Raw genomic sequence first — 20,891 nt, 5'->3', positions numbered from 1 at the left:
AAATTTGATAATGATGAAAAAAGTAAAATTATAAAATTCTTAAAATCACAGTACACTCAATTATATTTAATGTACTACTCCTCGTATATCAAAATTTAATTTGTTGCATGTTATAATAGAGAATTGAGTTGCGAATTCTAATAGTCCAATAAAGAAACAAAGAAAATAAGAGTATAGTATAGTAGCATTAAAAATTATACTAATATAAAATACATAAGTTAAGAATATGTGATTATTTTTTGGATAGAAGTTCGTTGGTAATTTTTTTTACCAAAATTAGAATTATTGGAAAATAAATAAATAAAACAAAAATTTTAAAATTATGAAAATCAACACCATACACTCTAATAGTTTTAATTTTAATATATTGAATTTTAATATGTTTCATGTTATAGTGTATTGATATAGAAACTCTAATATCTTAGAAGGAAAAAGATAGCATATAACTTTATAGTTTTAATGTAGAAAATAAAAGAGTTTAAAACATAGGTAGTGTTAAAATGCAAATTCTAAATATTGTACAAACTCAAATTATGATCTGAATCGTTAGAAAATGTCAATAGATGACAAAATAATAGTTACAAAAAATGTCAACACAATATCAACACAACATAAATCATTGACAATGTGTTGACATTTTTTATTGCTGGTATTTTGTCATCTGTTGACATTTTATAACGATCCAGATCATAGTTTCGAGTTTGTACAATATTCGGAGTTTGCATTTGATTACATCTCTTAAAACATATGATGATTTTTTAATCAAGGTTCAATGTAATGTTCCAAAAATTATGTATTTAAAGAAATAAAAATATTAGAAAGTAAAGAATAAAATAAAACTCAATTAGTGTTAATACATATCATATGGTACTAAATTTTATTTATTGCATGATATACTGGACTGAGTTAAGAATTCTAATATTCTATAAACAATAGAGAAAATATTAAATTTATAACCTTAAATATTAAATGAGTTAAGAATATGTAATTATTAGTATTTTTATTAAGGTCAACTGTATCTTTCCAAAAATTAAGAATTTATAGAAATTAATATTTTAGAAGATAAAGAATTACTCTAACATGCAACAATTAAATCTGAATATATGATATATGAAATAGTACACATTAAGTTTACGGTATTGATTTTAATGATTTCATAATTTCAGTTTTAATTTTTTTGCTTTCTAAAATTTTAGTTTATTTTAATTCTTAATTTATGGAACATTACATTGAATCTTGATAAAAAAATATATTAATATTCTAAAAATATATAGTTAATACTTTTTCTTTCTTTAATACATAATTTTTGGAAGATTATGTTGAACCCGGAAAAAATAATTAATCGCATGTTCATAACTTATCTATTTAATATTTTAAAGATATGTAAGTAATATTTTCTCTTTTTCTATATAGAATATTAGATTTCTTAGCTCAAATAATTGTAATATGCAACAATTAAAATTGAATATATGATATATGATATGGAATAATACTCATTAAGTTTGAAGTTTTAATTTTAATCATTAAGTTTAAAGTTTTAATTTTAAGAATTTCACAATTTCAATTTTAATTCTTTACCTACAAAACTTATACTTTCTTTTAATTCTTAATTTTTGGAACGTTACGTTGCACCTCGGTAAAATAATCACATGTTCTTAATTTATTTATTTAATATTCTAAAAATATATAGTTAATATTTTCTCTTTCTTTAAAAATATTAGAGTTCTTGGTTCATTCACTATACCATGCAACAAATTAAAATCTTCGTACTTATACTCCGTATGATATATTAATACTGATTGAGTTGCGGTTTTGATTTTATATATACATCCATAATTTTAATTTATTTAATTTCTTAGAACGTTACAATCGAGCATCGATAAAAAATAATCAAATATTTTTAACTCATTTATTTAATATTTTAAAGCTATATAGTTAATATTTCTCTTTTTTATAAAACAGTAGAGTTTTTAGCTCAATTTACTCCATAATGCAAAAAACTAAAATTTGATCTATGATGTGTTAATACTAATTAAGTATGCGGTTTTATTTAAGATTTTTCATAATTTTGATATTAATATTTTATATTCAAAATTTTAACTATTCGAACATTAAAACTCGATAAAAAAATAATCACATGTTCTTACAATTTTCCTAAAGCAATATAATTATTATTTTCTCATTTCTTCACAAATATTAGTATTGCTAACTCTAACAGAAATATCTGATATAGTATTAGTAAAGTTAACTATTCTTTATATTCTTAATTCTTAATCAATTAGTTGAAATATGATATATTATAATAATCTAATATAAGAAAAGTGAATTCATCCAATTATTTTCGTGTTAAACAATTATTAATTGTTTTTAAATTTTTGAAAAGTTATACTCGAATCTCAATAAAAATATTGTAAGTATGTTATTAACTATCTATTTAATATTTTAAAGTATAAGGAAGATGATCCAAATAAGAGTGCATCTTCATAAATACAACTCAAATCTTGGCCCTAACATTTGATGATCTAATGGTCAATAATTAACTAAAAACACGAAAAGTCATTATTAATCAGTTTTAGATTATTTTATAAAATCTGAGTTTGTTGTCATCTTTAGATCATTTTAGGTAATCCTTTATTATCCTTTATTAAAATGACTCAAAAATAAACTAACGGTGACTTAAAAATATCCTCCGTATGATTTTATTCTGCATTTTTATATTGAGATCTAGTTTTGCAGAGATGAATACCCGTTATATATTAAAATATTAGAGTTTACAGTGTTCAAAAATTTAAAAATTTGCAGATAAAAGAGAAGGGTAAGGAAGAAGAATTGGAAAAATGAATGCAATTATATCTTATAAAATCTTTATACAGTACGAATCTAAAAACCTTTTAAATTTTTGAAAGCTCTAATCTTTTGCCAAGTTATATTACTGCTGCTTTATTGCTTCCACATGGAAAGAGTATTTCTCTCATACCTCTTATCAAGATTTTAAAAAAAAGTACTACAGATAAATTAAACTACAGCACAATTATTCGCTTAATTTTATTTTTGAAACAAAAAGAAATAGTGCTGAGCAGAATATAATTTAACAATTTCATAATATTTGGGTTTAATTTCCCCAAAAGTTGCATCGAGCATGACTGCGATAAAAATAAGAATTGAGGCCATTGATAATGAATTTAAGAGCTAATGAAAAAGACGAAGAGAAAAGAATTGAGAAGAGAAGAAAGAAATTAATAGTAATATAAATTTTAAAAAATGTGAAAGAGAGTTGTAGAGAGATGAGCGATAACACGTTAAGAGCATTCACAATAGCGGCTAGCCCACCGGCTAGCCGATTCGCGTCGCTAGCCGGTCGGCTAGCCGAACTATTGGAATCGGCCAGCCGCGAATCGGCGAAAAAATCGGTGTGGGCTAGCCGATTTGAGGGCGCTGGCCGCCATTGTAGCGTGCCGATCTGCCAGCGCCAATTTTCGTTTTTTTTTTAAATATTTTTGAAAACCTATATATACGCGATTTTAGTTTTATTTTCATTTGCACCACTTGTTTTAACGAGTTTTCTCTCTCTCTAAATTTCTGTACAAGAGCAACATCGAGCGATGAGTAACGCGGGTGGTAGCAATGGTGGTAGAGGTGGGGATACTGAGGAGTACGAACGGCAGATGAACGAGGCTATGGAGGTCTACATGAACCGCGAGCTAGAGCGGTACATGCGAAGGGTCGAACAGCAGGCGGTACCTCGCCCTCCTCCCGTTGTCCACCGCCGAGCAGTGATTCATCGGGATCACGTAGCTGCACATCAGCGTCTATTTGACGACTACTTCTCGGAGAACCCGCGGTTTCCCGTCAACATGTTCAGGCGGCGTTTTAGAATGCGGAGGGAGTTGTTTATGCGTGTCGTTGACGCTTTGGAGCGTCGATATCTTTATTTCCGCTTCAGGAGCGATGCGTCTGGCAAACCCGGGCACACCCCTATTCAAAAGTGTACGATGGCAAGGTCACACCTCAACTCTTATGACCTATGCACTTACTATAAATAAATTCAAAATTTAGAATAAACAATCCACACGTATTATATAATTTCAAAATCCAACATTTATCAATTACATATTTCACAACATTCTAAACGGTAGTGAGACTCTCTCACCACTCTGTATACTATACATTTATCTACATGCAAAAATGATGAGGAGGAGAAGGTTGACAAAACGCGTCAGCCGCCGACCCTTATAATAACTATAACTCACATCAACCCACGCATCATTGATATCTTATTCCTAAAAAATATTAGTGGTTTATATGAGCCATAACTCAGTGTATATAAATCTTAAGATCGATTCTTTGGGATCCTTCCTTTCTTCAAACGGAAAGAATAGTATCCCTTTCCCTCCCTTTCCTGCTAGGATTGGAAATCCTGTATTTAATTCCACAACCCAAACAATCAATTATATTCTTTAACTAATATATATAACAATAACCAACAAATATTAGAAACAATTTAATGTACATATGCATATGCCACTTTGTTCAATTTATTATTCTATGACAAATCAAGCCTGCCATCTGCCCGGGATTCCATTGTATCTGACCCAAAGGTCTCATTGCCATTGTACATATATATATGACCCGAAGGTCCATTGCCATTGTATATATCCCCGTAAGTCTCATTGTCATTGTATACATATATATATGACCCGAAGGTCCATTGCCATTGTATATATGACCCGTAGGTCCATTGCCATTGTATATGACCCGTAGGTCCATTACCATTGATATCAGACCCAAGACATGACGGTCACAGATCCTCTTTAATCCAATAATTCAAATAATTCCAAAACCATGTGCAAACATATCAATTGCACTAATCACATATTTCTATCATATAATCATTTCACATATCCATACCATATTCCACCATTTATATCAAATAACACATAATTATATCAGAGTCACGTCATATAATCAAATTATTCACTTTATTTAACGCCTAGCAAAGAAGCACAAACACATGTAAAATTAAAAGTGTGATTTATACACACTTGACTATAATAAGTAGTTTAGTTGAACCCAGGTTCCACTGGCTACCTCCTTAATCCTTTTATTTCTTCCGCTAAAATCTTCTGCGGTAATATCTCCATGTATTTCTTCTAACTTCCCCTTCTATTTCTCCTTCTCCAATATCAACTACTCTTTCAATTTTACCTTCTTTCTTTTCTCCGATATTTTCTTTTTCTTAATACTCTATCATTTTCTTTATTTCTAATTCTTGGAGACAAATTCTACTGCCTAAAACAAACCTTCCGTCCGTTGTATGCATATATCTATATATATGGATAGTACTTTACCATATTAAACTTAGCTATTAGATATAGCCTTGATGGATCACCAAAATACACGTGTAGGGATGCTTAACTATTCAATATTCCCTCCGTCCCAAAGTATTAGACCAACTTTCCTTTTTGGGATGTCCCAACATATTAGACTCATTTCCTTTTTTAGCAAAAAACATCTATCTTATTTTATTCTCCACCTACTTTTTTCTCTCTTCCCTCCCCTACTTTTTCTCTCTCTCATACTTTACTCTCTCCACTTTAACTATTTAAATATCAATTCCTTAAATCATGTGCCCAAAAGAAGTAAGTCTAATACTCCGGGACGGAGGGAGTATTACAATACTCTGTATGCATTCAAATATTTCTATTGTACATGTATATTTATAATATGACTAGGAAAATTTGGACAACTACTAATAAGATTTCATATATTACGTACATGTATTACTTGATATAGTTGGTTAGGCAGTTGTTTATTTTTATGCATTTGGAGCATGAAATATTTTATGTCTACATATAGAATTTATTTGTATACCGACTATACTTTTAATATCTACTTTCTTGATAATTTTCAAGCTCTATACTATTATAATCACTTATTATTATTAGAATTATTTTCTATTTTAATGTTATAAGTACTTATATATTCAACTATCATCTTATCAGCTAATATATTTTCTATGACACACTTAATATTTCTATAGTACAAAGGACAATATAATGTGCAATGACAATAAAATATGCTAATATGCAAAATAATGTATGTTTCGAGTTAGGGATGTCACAAGCAATCAGACAGTTGGCCTACAGAGGCGCGACAAACATGTGGGATGAGTACCTCCACATCGGTGAGACGACTGCTCTGGAATTTCTGAAGTTTTTCTGTCAGGGCGTGATTCAAATTTTCGGTGAGCAGTACCTTCGAAGCCCTACCCCCCAAGATTGTCAGGATCTGATGCAGATGCACAGGGAGCAGCATGGGTTCCCCGGGATGTTAGGCAGCATAGATTGTATGCATTGGGAGTGGAAGAACTGTCCAACTACCTGGCAAGGGGCCTACACGACCGGCTACAAGGGAAAGAATCCCACGATGATCCTCGAGGCTGTAGCTGATTACCGGCTATGGATCTGGCATGCGTAGTTTGAGGTAGCTGGGTCGAACAACGACCTCAACATCCTCAACTCGTCGCCCCTCTTCAACGAGAAGTGTCAGGGCATCGGTTCAGCCGTCTCATTTGTGGCCAACGGCAACCGACATGATATGGGCTACTACTTGGCGGATGGGATATACCCTAGGTGGCATGTCTTTGTGAAGACGATCAGGCACGCGGCGGATGACAAGAAGGCCTACTTTGCGGAACGGCAGGAGTCGGTGCGCAAGGACGTGGAGCGCGCATTTGGTGTGCTCCAGTCTCGATGGGCGGCAATTAAGGGTCCAACGCATTTGTGGGATGTCAAATGCGTTGCTGATATAATGTACGTCTGCATTATCATGCACAACATGATCGTCGAAGACGAAGGCGTACAACTGACTAGTTGGGCCAATGACGATGAAGTCGGTCCAAGCCACGGAACGGCCACCCCTAGCGTACGACGTGGGGTACCTCACGATGAAGTCGGCCGCCTCCAGGAATATGCCGACATGTGCCAAGTGGATGCTCATATTCAACTCCAAAAGGATATAATTGAAGAGTTGTGGGCACGGAAGACTGCACGGCAATAGTTTTTTTTCTTTATTCTGTAATTTATTTTTTTAAATGAATGTACTTTTTTTTAATGCAATTAATGAATTTTCCCGTATATGTCTCGTAAATTTAATTCCGTAATTTAATCATAAATTTAATTCCGTAAATGTAGTTGTTTTTGAATTATTTTTATTGCGGCTGGCCTATGACTGGCCTAAGGCTAGCCTATTTGAGTAAAATGCTGATGTGGCAGATAGATTTTTAGTGCTGATGACGTGGCAGAGAGAGAGAGTGGCTGACCTATTCTTATTGTGGATATTCTAATAGCGAAATTGTGGAGAGAGGAGAGAGAGAGGAGAGAAAAATGCAAAACATTTCTCAGCATTAATTTTATTCTAGGATATATGTGTAATATACTAATTTATTTAAAAATAATTAAAATTTATAAATGGATTTTAAAACTGAAATTCCTAAAATATTACGTAGAATTTATCTACCTTTATCACCGCTCTTTACATTAAATTATTGATTCAGTTAAATGATTTTTTGGGATGAGATATATATAGTCTTTTACTCTTTTTGCATTGACTGTATATGCATGCACATAGACAAATATAATTATAGGCTATGATAGTGTCACTGTCATACCAATTATACATGAAGAGCCAATTAAACTAAATTTCTTCAATATCGATAAGATTGGCTAGCTTATACTCCCCATGTCCCACGAGAATATACACTCTTTCTGTTTTAATTCGTACCAAAACAATATGCAATTTCTAATTTTAGAAAGTATTTTCTCTCTAATGAGGTGAGACTCATTCTCCACTAACAATACTTTAATTATTTTTTTTCTTTTATCTCTATCGTACTTTACTAATTTTAGAGCATCCGCAGCGGTGCTCAACGCACCGCTCGTCCGTCCGTGCCGCTGAGCACCAAGCCGTCCGTCCGCCAATGGAGCTTGTCCGTCCATGCCAGCGGCACGGCGCTGCTCTTAGCTAAGAGCACGTCCGTGCCGCTGAGCACAATTACGTGGCAATTGCTGATTGGCCAACGGCATAGCCGTTGGCAATTTCATTTTTTTTTTTTTTTAAATTCAAAATTTATTTTAAAAAATGTTTTTAAATAAAAAAAAAATATTTTCCCACTTCCCAAAAAAAATATATCCGTTTTCTACCCACTTATAATTAATTTTTCAATTTTTTTTCCCCAAAATTCACATTTTCATCTATAAATACCCCCACTTCAACACAAAAAAATCACATTCTCATCTATTATCTATACTATCATCATCTACATTCTCTCATCTTTTTTCCTCCTACTCTATCATCTAAATTCCCAACACACTACACAATGTCCGGCTCCGGCGATCACCCATCCGGCAATCGCGGTTGGAACCACGATTGGTTCGACTCCGAGGCCGGATATAGTCCGGAAACCCAATTTACGGCCCCTCCTCAAACCCAAGGTTCGCAAGCTCCGGGTGGCTACCGTCCTTACCCGGTGCACGACCTAAACGCCCCCGGGTTCGGGTGGGCATACGAACCCGGATCGGGAGGGAGCAACAGCTCTACTCCTGCTCCTATTTCTGGTCCTACTCCTCTTGTTCGTGGCACCCGCACCCCGTACACTCCGGGTGAGATGATGGCGATGTTCAAAGCCTACTTGGCAGTCTCCGAAGATCCGGACGTCGGCACGAACCAAACCGGGGAAACTTATTGGTGGCGCATCACTCGCCTCTACAATGAAACCCGGCCGGAGGGAACCATATATCGCAATGATAGTATGGTTCGCAATTGCATCTACAGATGCAACGAGGCAATCGGGAAGTTTCAGGGGATTTACCTCCAGGAAGAGCGGTCGGCGGGGAGCGGCACGCACGAGCTCGACATCATCACTGCCGCCTTGGCGGCATACCAACAGGAGGAGTACAAACCGTTCAAGTACCTCGATTGTTGGCAGGAGGGGCGCCAACATCCGAAGTATAGGGGCGGCATAGCAGCATCCTCCTCCAGCTCCTCCAGCAAACGGTCGAGGTCGGTAGCTCTATCCTCCTCCGATGATGTGGCTACCCAGCTTGCCGGAACTAACTTGGGTAGCCCCGACGCTGGCCCGAGCGGTTCCCGCCGGCCGGTTGGAAGGAAGAAGGCGACGACCACCCACCGCCGCCCCCGCTCCCTTTGTGCCTCCTCCACCCCCGACCAACTCGTTGTGGGCCATATTGAGTCAACTTCATATGACCGATACGTCTCACATGACTCCGGAACAACTTGCAACACACGAGCAATTGATCCGGGGTCTCAAGAGGCAATTGGGGTTAGAAGAATAGTCTTCCACGTTTGTAATTTTTAATTTGTAGGATTTTAATTATGTATTTTTTATTTTAATTATGTATTTTTATTTTTAGTATTTTTAGTATTTTAATTATGTAATTTGTATTTTTTAGGATTTTAATTATGTAATTTTTATTTTATAATGTATTTTTATAATGTAGAAATGTTTTTAATAATTAGAGTATTTAAATTGAATAATAGAATGGTGGGACCCTTGAGCTTGTCCTTAGCTAAGAGCACGGATGTGGGTGTTGTGCTCTTAGCTAAGGACAAGGAATAAAAGTGGGTCCGGGCCCACCTCCGTGCTCTTAGCTAAGAGCACGGATGGGGATGCTCTTACATTAAAATTCGTGTTGAACCCAAAGTGCATATTCTTTGGGGACAGAGGAAGCAGTAGTATCGTTGATACCACTGCTCGCTTATAACTTTATGAACAAACAATATACTACTAGTACAAGCGAGGTTTGTTTCATAATTTTCATTCTTCTAGCCTTGTTAATCATTTACCTGTGATTTTTAGTCTATATACATAGATAGAGATGACAGTAACGAAACTAAAGTTTATTGAAAAATCAATAGTATATCTCTTAAATGACGATAAATAAATATTTAATGACCTAAAAAATGGAGTAGTAAATTCCAATAAAAAATCAAAGAAAATATTAACTAAAATAGTAAAATGGTTGAAAGACCTTAGTAAATGAATTTTGGTTCTAAAAACAAATTGGTGGATTTTGTAATTTTGTGATAAGCGTATAAATTTCGCAAAACTAAAAAAATACTCCACTACTATAATAACCACAACGCCAGTTGCTCGCTTCAGTTGTTTTCCTCTGGCGGTCGCAAAAGAACAGACCTTGCAATAAGTCCAAAAATTATGTCGCCGGCTGTAGGTGGCGGAATTTCCGACCTTAATGCTGAGGCCCTTAGTAATATAGTAAAATTTATTGCGAATTTTTATCATTATTGATAAAATAACATTCTCTCTAAAAAAATGTAAACCTTAAAAGATGTAATCCACCGAATTTTAACCCTTATTGTTGATGCTTTAATAATATGCTCCCCACAAAAATATATTGTGAAATTTCATTGATTAGTGATAAAAAAAATATTCTCCCCACAAAAATATAAAGCTTAAAGATGTAACCTAACCCACCACTTTAATAACTTGAAACCCCCTTTAAAATAAAATTCTTGACTTAAAACAATTGACAATTATTTTATAGCTTCCCTATCAAGGAAACTCCAGATTAATCACGTAAATAAAATAACTAACCACACAATTAGTCAATTCGTAATAAAGGATTGAGCATACAGCTTTGGCGAGTATCTTGAGCTCATGCACATATATTCAATATAAAATGCAGCAATAGTTTATTATTATTATACTAGTATTATATAGGAGTATATGACAATTAAATATTACTCCATCATACTTATTCGACGACTTTGTTGTGTCATCTTTGTTTAGTAATTTCCTTTCGTTAAATTCAAAAGTGGAGGGTGAGTGTAACACGTCTGCTTATATTTCCAACTTGTGATATAAATATATCAACATTCCATATTTTCTAGTACAAATTAAGTAAGCATCACTAGATCTTTTTAATTTTTTATTATTATACGACGGCTACTTTCTAGCGTAACATTTTTTCCTATTAATGAAGACAAATTTTAGATTTCCCACAAAAATATTCGAATATTTTATTATTCCCTTGTTATTGTATGGTATTTGAAATTTGGAATTAGATAATACACCAGCACTCACCAATCGTAATTAATGTGAAATTTTTAGAGGACAATAACAGTTCATTTTTTCCCCTGGGGTAAACACACCTAGTTCATAAATGGGATAAGAACATTGACTTATTTTATCTATATTATTAGAATTTCTTCAATTCCACATTTTCAGTAGGATAAGAACTAAGCAAATTTAATTGAGCTATTAAAGTCTTAGGATAACCCGAAACTTCTATCCTTCAAAATAAATTTGAATTTAACCAATACTATTACTTATCTTGGGCTTACTTTTTAAGGGCTCGTTTGATTGTCCTGATAGGGCAATGTGTGATATGGGTGTTGTACACGATTTTGTGAGATAATGTGGATATAGGGTTATCTCATCTTGGTGTTTGGTTGCCCTGATAAGCTTCGCTTTATAGCTTATATGGTTTTTTATTGGACTTACAGAAACTAATGATAAGAACGCGGAATGACACTTGTATCCCTCAATATTTTTGCTACTGACCAATGTATCCCTGGAAATCTACCTTATACACGCCCAAAATCAAAATGGCGTCCAACCAAAATTCTCGCGCCTATAATCGTCTATATTCGTTGATGCTGCATTTGGAGAGCAAGTAACGCGGATATCAGCCATTCCCAAGCTGTAAACATTGTTTTTGGCCTTGAATTATAACTAAAAAAAATCTTGTTTAACAAGTGCAATGGAAATATGAACATTGTTGGATACTAATAATTTGAATTCAAGAATATAGATACACTCAAATATAAAAAAGTTGCTCATGGAATTCAAAGAAAATAGTATCATCTCAAAATTTATCCAAAACAAAATAGGCAAAACTCATGGTTTTGTAACATTCGGCAAAAGATTCAAAATTATCTAAAACTCAATCAGTTCTGAGAAGACATGAGCAGATTCAGAAGCATAAACGCAGAAGATGTCGATTATGCAGCAGCTGATGGTTTTGTTGCAGTAGAAAGTTTAGAACTCTTCTTGGCCAAACTCTCACTGCTCCTATCCCTCTGTTCCTTCATGCGAGTCGCAAGAAGCTTCTGGTACTCAGCAGCTTATGACTTGGCCTTGACGATCCTCTTCTTCTTGTCAGCGATTCTAGCTCTCTTTCTCTGAGTCGCAAGACTTAAAATCTATACAAACTTCAGCATTTGAATCAACAAGCTACATAATCAAGCCCATATCATCAATGGATTACTAGCACCAGCAACTATTAGAGCAATGGTGTAGAATGTGTATAAAAAAAAAACATATGAATAAAAAAAAACTACAATATGAGTTCAAATTCATTGTATAGCATATGTTTGGGTCATTAATTTTAGAAAAGAGAGATAAGACGCAAAAGCCCCAAAGCTTCAATCTAGCTAAACAAAGCATAAAAGCAACCAAGCTGTAAAATCTATTTCAAAAACCTATCTGTAACACACACAGGTTGATCCAATTGACGTACATGGGCAGGTATTGAATCTAAAACTTCGGACTATCCTAGTCGGTCCCAACGTTTACGTTTCCGTGTTTGCGGGCAAAGAAGTGTGATCATAAAGGAGATGAGCAACAAGTTTATTTGATAGTTTTGTATAATCTCTTCTAACAAAATCAAAATGGTTGTCATTTCATCCTGTCGACCAGATCCCTGATAAATCCAAACATAAATTTGAGGCTCAGAAAGACATCAAACATTTGCTTTTAAGGCTAACATACAATGATCGAACATCAGTCATGAAGGCCGGGAAACACAAGGATTGCATACTGGATTCGAACTTAATTTCCTCAATAACGCAAATAAAAGCGACGCAGATACCTGGTTCACAAAGCACCGGAAAAAATATGTAAACGGTGCTGAAAAAATGCTTGGAGAAAATTGAATCAATGAAACAATACATTCACCAAAACACAACAGACAATAATTTGGGAGAAAATTGACAAAATTTTATAGGAGGTACTTAATTTTAACTGTAATTAGGCCATGGATTCGATAATCCCCAACAAGAATGGAGCTACTCGAGATTGGTGACACTGCTGAAATTGGGTCTGAATACATCAACCCACAGAAACCCAACAATGAAAAAAGGGAATTCACATATCGACAAACCTTCAGCCGACCTTCAGCCGGCGGTGGTCGGTGGTTAAACAGAAATTTTGCGCCGACAGAAAATTGTTGCTAAGCAAAACGACAAGCTAGGCTCGTGAAAAACTATGCGTGTCCCAGATTGACGACAATGGCGAGGGGTGTTTTAGACAAAGGAGTGCGGTAGCAGCAATCTGGTTCTCCGAGGTAGCGCATATCGGAGGCTTCAGCTTGGGTAGCATTTGGGAGGGATGTATCTTAATTGAAACCGGGTTAGAGCTTGTATACCGGGTTATCGTATAAGTATATCAGGGCAACCAAAAACTAGATAAAACTTATATCTGACGCCTTATCTAGGCATATCAGGGCAATCAAACGCCCCCTAAGAGTAAACGGCCTTGAGTACATGTCACATCCAAGTGTGTTTATCAAACAGTATACACTCAATTTTATATGTCAAACTTAAAAATCAAAATATAAAGTATTTTAAATATATTATATATTGTTCAAATTAAAAAAAAAAAGCATATATAATCCACTCGTGCACGCTAAATAGTCCAAATTTACATTCAGCACTTATCAATAATAGACTTAAAGCATGTATCATTTTTGTTCATAAAATCTCATCCCTAGATGAGTTATCACTCCTACCAAACATGGCCTTAGGTGATAGTAAATCGGAGGTAGAACGATTCCGCCAGACCATTTAGTTGCCACCAACCCTTTGGGACTATGGATCACTTTAGTTTTCGCCCCCCATTATTAATCACAACGGCTGACACATCATTTCTTAAAATCATATGTCATTATTCAAATATGCCATTTATTATGGGATAGAAATAGTATTTAAGTTTTGGGATTGATAAACACAGTATTTTATGTGATAGTTGAGGATTATTCTCATCTTGTTTTGTTTGATTTAGAATTGTATAGGCGTATTTGAGTTAGTTCCTAATAATTGGATATGGTGACGAGTTTATTGAATTTTGAAATAATGGTTTTGAAAGGGATAAAGATAAAAAGACACGAATTTGATGTCCATAAAAGACAGAGAGGAGATCACAATTTGTGCGCAAGTGAACCGGAACTGTACGACTTATGTACTGTAGACGAGAATTGGAGTTGACGAGTTTGTCATGGACCATGTGTGACCACAGGCCTAAAACACGACCTGTGCCGCCATGTGGAAACAGTGCGACACCTTTTCGAAGACTTTGGCACGGACCGTGCGTCTCAGCTCTTGAGAGCATGGTTTGTGCCCTGATACAGAGTTTTGTGGCCAAGTCCAAAAAGTAAGGTTTTCCAAGCCAAATTCTGCTCAACTTCCTTTTCACCGTGTATAAAAAATTAAAGTTCAAAAAATACAACTTCTATTCCCATACTCTAGCATCATATTTTATTACTAGTTCACCAAAACATTTAAGGGATATCAGAAGCTAAAATGAATTCTTCTGAATATTGTTCAACTTTTATTAGATTGACTATACATTACATTATTTTTATTGATATGATTTATCTATTTATCAATAACTAAAATTTCAAAATATAAAATTAATAGTAAATGGCTCATATTAATTTATTTCATTATTTGATGTTCAGATATCATTTTACATAATTATCGCATGTGATATCGTCAGATTAAGTATTTCCACAACAAACCACAGCATTTTACCAGAACAAATTTTACTTTAATTGTTGTTATTGTCGGATATAATTATTACCGTAATATTTTACCATAACTCATTTTACTTCAATTATTCAATGCGATATGCCCGGATAATGTATCACCACAATAAACCACAAATCAATAATGTATTACCACAATAAACTCCAATTAATAGATATAATAGGGCAGGCACGTCTTTACTTTATAATTATAGTTAGGAAATAAAATTTATTCTTGTACTCCATTTTTGGAATAGAAAGATAGGAAATATTAAGAGATATGGAATTCAGAGCTGTACCATGAAAGTGAAGAAGTGGAATATAAATAAATTAGTTACTAAATATTCACATCTGTCAGTATTAAATATTTTTAAACAGTTAAAAATGGAGGAAAATAAATTTCATATTTGTATGGTATCCTTAGCAAACGTGGCAGTGAACAGCACCCCTTAAATAGTGAGGAAAGGGACAGATGTGCCACGTTGGCAGGCTGATCTTGTCCATTGGATCAAATATTGATCTGACGGCGCATCAGACGTTTCGTGGGCGAGAGAGAAATCGATGCCGTCCAACTCGGCTCAGGAGTAGGTTTCGCGTGAGACTTTAAAATAACAATAAATTACAGATTATTAGATGAGACCAGAGAGAAAAGAGCAGAGAAGAGAGAGAGGGGGCGCACAAAAAGTGAAGCAGAGAGGGAGAGATTTTCAACGAATTCAGTTTCAATTTGTGTAAATATCGGAGTGTTTTTTGCAGTTTTCATCAATTTCATTTCTTCTGATTCCTTTCATTCCGCCGGCGACAATGGTGGAAATCCGGTGAATTTTGAGATTCACGGGAGGACGATTGCAGTGATGGAGAGGAACAGAGATTCACGAAGAGCGACTGTCTCCGCCGCTAATTGTTTGCCGAGAAGGCGGCAAAGGATTACTACTCTCAGAGATTCAATCGGTGAGAAAAAGTCCAAAAAAAAAATATTCTCTGTATTCAATTTTTTTATTGATTTATCTGTGTTTTTGCAATCCTTGTTTATGGATTTTTACAGACGAGGATAGACAGATGGAACTGCAGGAGACCGTGAGGTTAGGAGATCGAGAGCAGGTATCGAAGAAGGACCGTGAACGCGAGTTTCCGAAGCGGAGGAGAATCGATAGGTCTGCGGCGCAGCAGAGAAGTGATGGCGGTGAGAGTTGCAGAGAGAACGAGAGTACGGACTCGAGTGACGAAGAGTACTTTGAAGAGGAAGAGGAGACGAGGATTCATCAGCATAATCGGGTAAATCAAATCTCGCCGACGTCTTCTTCTCTGTCAAATAATCGCCGGGGCCTCCGTAAGCTCCGGTCGTCGCCTGTCCTGAAATCCGCCGCCGATGAAATGTTCGGTGTTCCTGTACCTCGAAGAGCTCGCTCTTGTAAGTAATCTAGTCGTCATCTTCTTCTTCTTTTTAATGTTATTGATTCCCTTGGTGGTTAATTTAAATTTTTGTTTTCTATAGCTTCGGCGAAGAGGTTGCAAGAGTACTGCAGTCCAGCGAGCGGCGGCTTCGGTGAGGACTTGAGCCTACGGAGAATTTCACCGTTGCGAACGGCGGTGAGTCTGATTGGTTCTGGTGAATCGATGAAGAAGAAGATGGTTAGTTAGTTTTCAGATTTAGTTTTTCCTACGACTCTTTTTTTTTTTTTTGTAGAATATGTGGTTTTGATGCGACGGCTTCTGACGTGGAAATTACTTGGCAGAAATCTTCAGAGCGAAAAATGCCGATTTCAAATCCCAAGCAGTCGGCGATTGAAGATGACATTGAGATCGAGGTTGCTGAAGCTCTGTTCGATCTGATGAAACAATCTCAGTCGCAATCCCAATCCCAACTCCAATCTTCGCAAATACAAAATGTTGACAGAGATAGATTAATCCCATCCAGCGACGGTAATTTTCTGTGATTTCTCTTACGATCTAAGTTAATAAGAGTACTGGAACAATTGTTGCATCGAAAAGTTTTTTTTGGTAACTCTGTGATTGGTGGATTACAGAGTTAAAGATGTCTAAAGCTGATTGTGGCAAGGATGAGAATAACGCCTTTTCAGTTCAAAACGAGCCATCAAAAAAAGTGAATGCGGGAAGAGATATGGGCGACTCGATGAAAGAGCTAAAGAGAGATGGAAGAATTGAGAAAGAGAGATTTACGGATGACAAAGCAGTGAGTGTAGATGGGTTTGTGAATAAAGTTAAAGTGGGGTCTCCAAAAGAAAGCGAATCGCCATCATGTGTTAAAGTAAATGGTTGTGATATTCAGGATCCGACAGTGACAAAAGCGTGAGCACCCCTATTTTTTTCTTTCCATTAATTAATTATATTTATTTCAGCCGAGTTTCTCTCTCTTCTCTACCTCTTCTAATGGCATTTATGGTTGGGCTGGCCGGAGCAGGCATTATGACGCAATTATTGTTGAGGCTAAGAAGGAAACTAAGCTGGAGATTGATTTGATGGTGTGTACAATTCAAGTTATATTCTTCTTTAATTGGGCTTATGATTATCAAATTCTAATGGTATTCTTCAACAGTCATCTCCCTTGCTCTCTTCGCCGGAGGGAGAGGGATTGGTGGATATGGGGACTCATCGTGGCGTTATGGCTCACGCTGTTCAAAAGGCATGCTGAACTATTTAATCCACATTTGTTTTCAGTTTTTTAATTGTGGAGTAAATTACTGATGTTTTTGTACTTCTAAATCCGATGCAGAAGAGTGAGGTTGCTGCTAAGGATCAACAATTAAATCTTGATGTCGAGAAGCATTGCAATCAGCAGCCAGGTCGGAAGGAGGACAACAGTCAATGTAATAATCCATATTGAATATCTGAGTATTTTGGTTTCAAGAATTTGAATGCATAAATTTTACTAAGATGTCACTTTATTGCAGCACCAACTTCCTTGTTGCATTTCCCTATTGGTATGAATAGCTGGCCTGGTGTTCTTCCTCATCCAGGGTGTGTAACACAGAGTCTCATTTCTTCTTTCTTTTAATTGCTCTACTGTCATTGCTGAATTGTTTTCATATGCAGATTTATGCCGCCTCTGCAAGCTATGCCTGTAAATGGAATCGCAAAATCATCAATGATAATGCAGGTGTGCTTTATATTCTCATTTCATTGATTATTTCACTGTTTTAGTGGTTTACATTACATGTGTTTGAAAATGTGCAGCCCCCTCAATTTAAATTCTCCCAGCCTCGACCAAAGAGATGCGCCGCACATCAATACCTTGCGCAAAGCATCCATTGCCACCAGCAGCTCATCAAGGAGTCTCTGTCAACTGGTCCCGCTGTTTTGTGTGGAAGCAAGTCACCGACCCTAAAAAATACAGCACCAGCACAAAATTTCTTCCCTGGAAACCCGTTTCTCCGAGAGTTTCAAGGAGGGAAGAATTTGGCAATTGAGTCTGTTGGAAGTGGAAAAGATAAGAGCTCTGATGCTGCCGTGGCTTTAAATGCCACAAGCACTAAGTCCTTGCTTCAACAAGCTTCACAACCAGCCTCAGCTTCTAGTTTCTTGGTAAGCTTGTACCTCTGTTCCTCCTTTCAATTATTCATCACAATCACAATTCTAAATTCAGGTAATTTTCTTGATTATTGTAGCATGGCCACGGTTTTTGGTTGCCATTTGGGCACCATCAAGCAACAATGATGGCACCTGTCAATTCTTCTGGATCTCCCCAATCTGCAACCTCAGCTGCAAATGCTACTTTGCAGTCTACTTCAGCTGGGCGTCTTCCGATCAACTTTCCTTCACCTAATGCATCAACTGGTTTGAGCTTGAACCATCCAATGTTGCCTTCAAATGAATCTTCCCCATACATGGCCATACTAAAGAACATTCCAATGCCATCCTTTAAAGGAGGATCACCCTCGATGCCCTTCTTTAACTCCTCTTTATATCCTTCCCTAACATTTAATCAGCAGCAGTTCACCACTTCTCATGCTTCAGCCCAGTCAGCTTCTCCGAATACGAACTTGTCTTCACACAAGCAACCACAGTCCAGTGCTAAAACCAGTGAGAATAAATTCCTTACTTCAGTATCTGCAAGTCTGCAGTCAGAGAAATCGGTCCAGCCTTCCTATTCGTCCAGCAAGTCTAATGCGGAGGTTAATTGGAAAAATGGTGCATCGCTTGCTCCTGGATTTATATCTCACTCTGCAAAACCTAGTAATTCTCCACAACAAATGAACTATGCAATGTATTCACCTACATCGGTAGGTAGTGGTGCTGCTGGCAATAAGCAGATTGATCCTCCTCAACAGGGTTCCAAGGGTAGAGTCGAGCTTCCTCAGGCGTATGCTTTCTCTTTCGGTTCATATTCTTCTGCGACCCCAGTGCTGAACTTCTCATCCATGGCGCAGAGCTCTGGTATGTTCCATATGCATCCTGACACGTCTCTGAATGGTAATCAGATACACCAGAAGAATTTCCAGAATTCCAAAGTGAAGTCCTTAGGCAATGGTGGTCAGTCTTTTAGCTCAGAGATATCAGCCCTCTCCACCATGGAACCTCCAAAGTTTGATGCTCGAACTGTTAATTTTCTTCCATCCTCCTTCAACGGAAGCCAACCATTTCAGACGTCTTCTGGTGTTTCTGTCCCGAATTTTCAGCAGCATCAGCTGATTCAACTTCAGGATCACCAAATGCATCAAGTTAAGTCTTCAACTCCTCATAACATTCATGGATCTTTCCTTACTGGCATACTTCCGAGTAGCAGCAGCAGCAGCCCTATGTTCGACTCTCCATCGTTCCCCAAATGGGAAAATTTCCCTAGAAGCGTAGCTCCTGAGTCTGCCACCTCGAACATTCCTCAGCTGAAATCTTCTCAAGGCCAAACTCATAGTATAAATTTCGGTAATGGTCCAATTCAAGGACATCAGTTTGTGATGAAGAGCGAGTCAAGAAATGCCACTTCTATTGCCTCAACGACTCCATCACTACCCTCCCAAGAGGTGGACGGTCAGAAGTCATCGTCCCCTGCTTGCAGACGGAACGTGCCATCGATTCTAAGCGCATGTCCCAGCCAACTGCCGGAGCTCAAGTACTGATAGTTTCTTGCATCCATGAAAGAGCAGACTTCATTCACTGCTTCCGCGATACATTAAAGCCACTGCAGTTAATGTGCCGAGGCAATTCAAATTTGAAATTTGGCTGGCGGAAGAAGATGGAAAGCTGGAATATGGTTTGGTTGAAATTTTTGGAGGGTTGCAATTTTGATGGTGTTTATTTATCAGTTGGCTTCCCTTTTCATTCCTCCCCACCAACCCTACTAATCCGAATGCGACACTCGTGTGTTGTATGTATACACTAATCTGCTAGATATCATCAATGATATCCATACAAAAATTCCATTCTTTCAATAATTTTCTTATTTGTTTTTTTATGGCAAGTGGTATTCTATATAATTAGTCAAAAGAAAGTTTAGGAGGATGGGTTTTGGTACCTTTTTATTCTTCATGTATAAAGTAATGTTGACATTTTATGACGTTCTTGGTTGGTTGGTTGGTTGGTTGCCCACTTTTATTTTTTGTTTTTGCGTTTGAAATTTCAATCTTTTATTGCCCACTTGACTTTGGCTAAAGTTGGAATCTACTATGCATTTAGTAATTACTGTATTATTGTTGGTTTTTCTTCTTCTCTTTAGACCATCCAATTCCTTTTGTCAACTCTCAACAAGTTGTATGCATAAGATTCAAACATATAAGAGGCACTTAATTGTAGTATTTGTATTTTGATACGCAAGCGCACATGAGTGATTTGCTCTAAATTAATTTTCCAAGTTCTTCATAATTGTTCATATTCTGGTAGTGTTCACGATTGATTATTCAGGTATTATGTAGAAGTATTTGAAATGTACTTGTACAGATGAATTTCTGTTGTTGACAGTTACTACTTTGATAGTGATTATTATGAATGATTGCTCGGGTAATAAAAAGAAATCACTGTATACGAGTGTACTGTGTACTTCACAGTACGGATGAATAATGTTGTTAGAGCATCCACAATAGGGGCGGCGCGGCG

General features: G+C 36.3%; 1 protein-coding gene and 1 long non-coding RNA gene across 3 annotated transcripts; one reads left to right on the top strand and one right to left on the bottom strand.

Annotated features, from left to right (window-relative positions):
- Positions 1–11,885: 11,885 nt before the first annotated feature.
- Positions 11,886–13,566, bottom strand: LOC125206206 (uncharacterized). The gene is made up of 2 exons (XR_016135204.1): positions 13,203–13,566; positions 11,886–12,911 (listed from the first exon to the last, which is right to left on the bottom strand). It is a non-coding gene; the product is annotated as an uncharacterized LOC125206206 (long non-coding RNA).
- Positions 13,567–15,493: 1,927 nt separating this feature from the next.
- TKL (TIC-like protein) lies at positions 15,494–20,355 on the top strand. Of its 2 annotated transcripts, XM_048125546.1 has the most exons (12): positions 15,494–15,794; positions 15,889–16,254; positions 16,339–16,475; positions 16,580–16,766; positions 16,871–17,153; positions 17,266–17,326; positions 17,401–17,487; positions 17,578–17,671; positions 17,756–17,822; positions 17,898–17,961; positions 18,039–18,386; positions 18,470–20,355. In XM_048125546.1, the coding sequence occupies exons 1-12, from the start codon at positions 15,698–15,700 to the stop codon at positions 19,916–19,918; spliced, it is 3,240 nt and encodes a 1,079-aa protein (XP_047981503.1). In that variant the 5' UTR covers positions 15,494–15,697; the 3' UTR covers positions 19,919–20,355. The 2 variants fall into 2 exon arrangements, with proteins under 2 accessions (XP_047981503.1, XP_088921766.1); XM_089065640.1 differs by lacking the exons at positions 15,494–15,794; positions 15,889–16,254 and having other exon boundaries at positions 16,339–16,433; positions 16,531–16,766.
- Positions 20,356–20,891: the final 536 nt, after the last annotated feature.

The sequence above is a fragment of the Salvia hispanica genome, chromosome 2, assembly GCF_029641045.1.
Source record: "Salvia hispanica isolate PSC_SH4W2 chromosome 2, Shi_PSC_v1, whole genome shotgun sequence".
Classification (NCBI taxonomy): Eukaryota; Viridiplantae; Streptophyta; class Magnoliopsida; order Lamiales; family Lamiaceae; genus Salvia; species Salvia hispanica.
The sequence above is the reverse complement of the archived record's forward strand: the minus strand, read 5'-3'. Positions and strand labels throughout refer to the sequence as shown.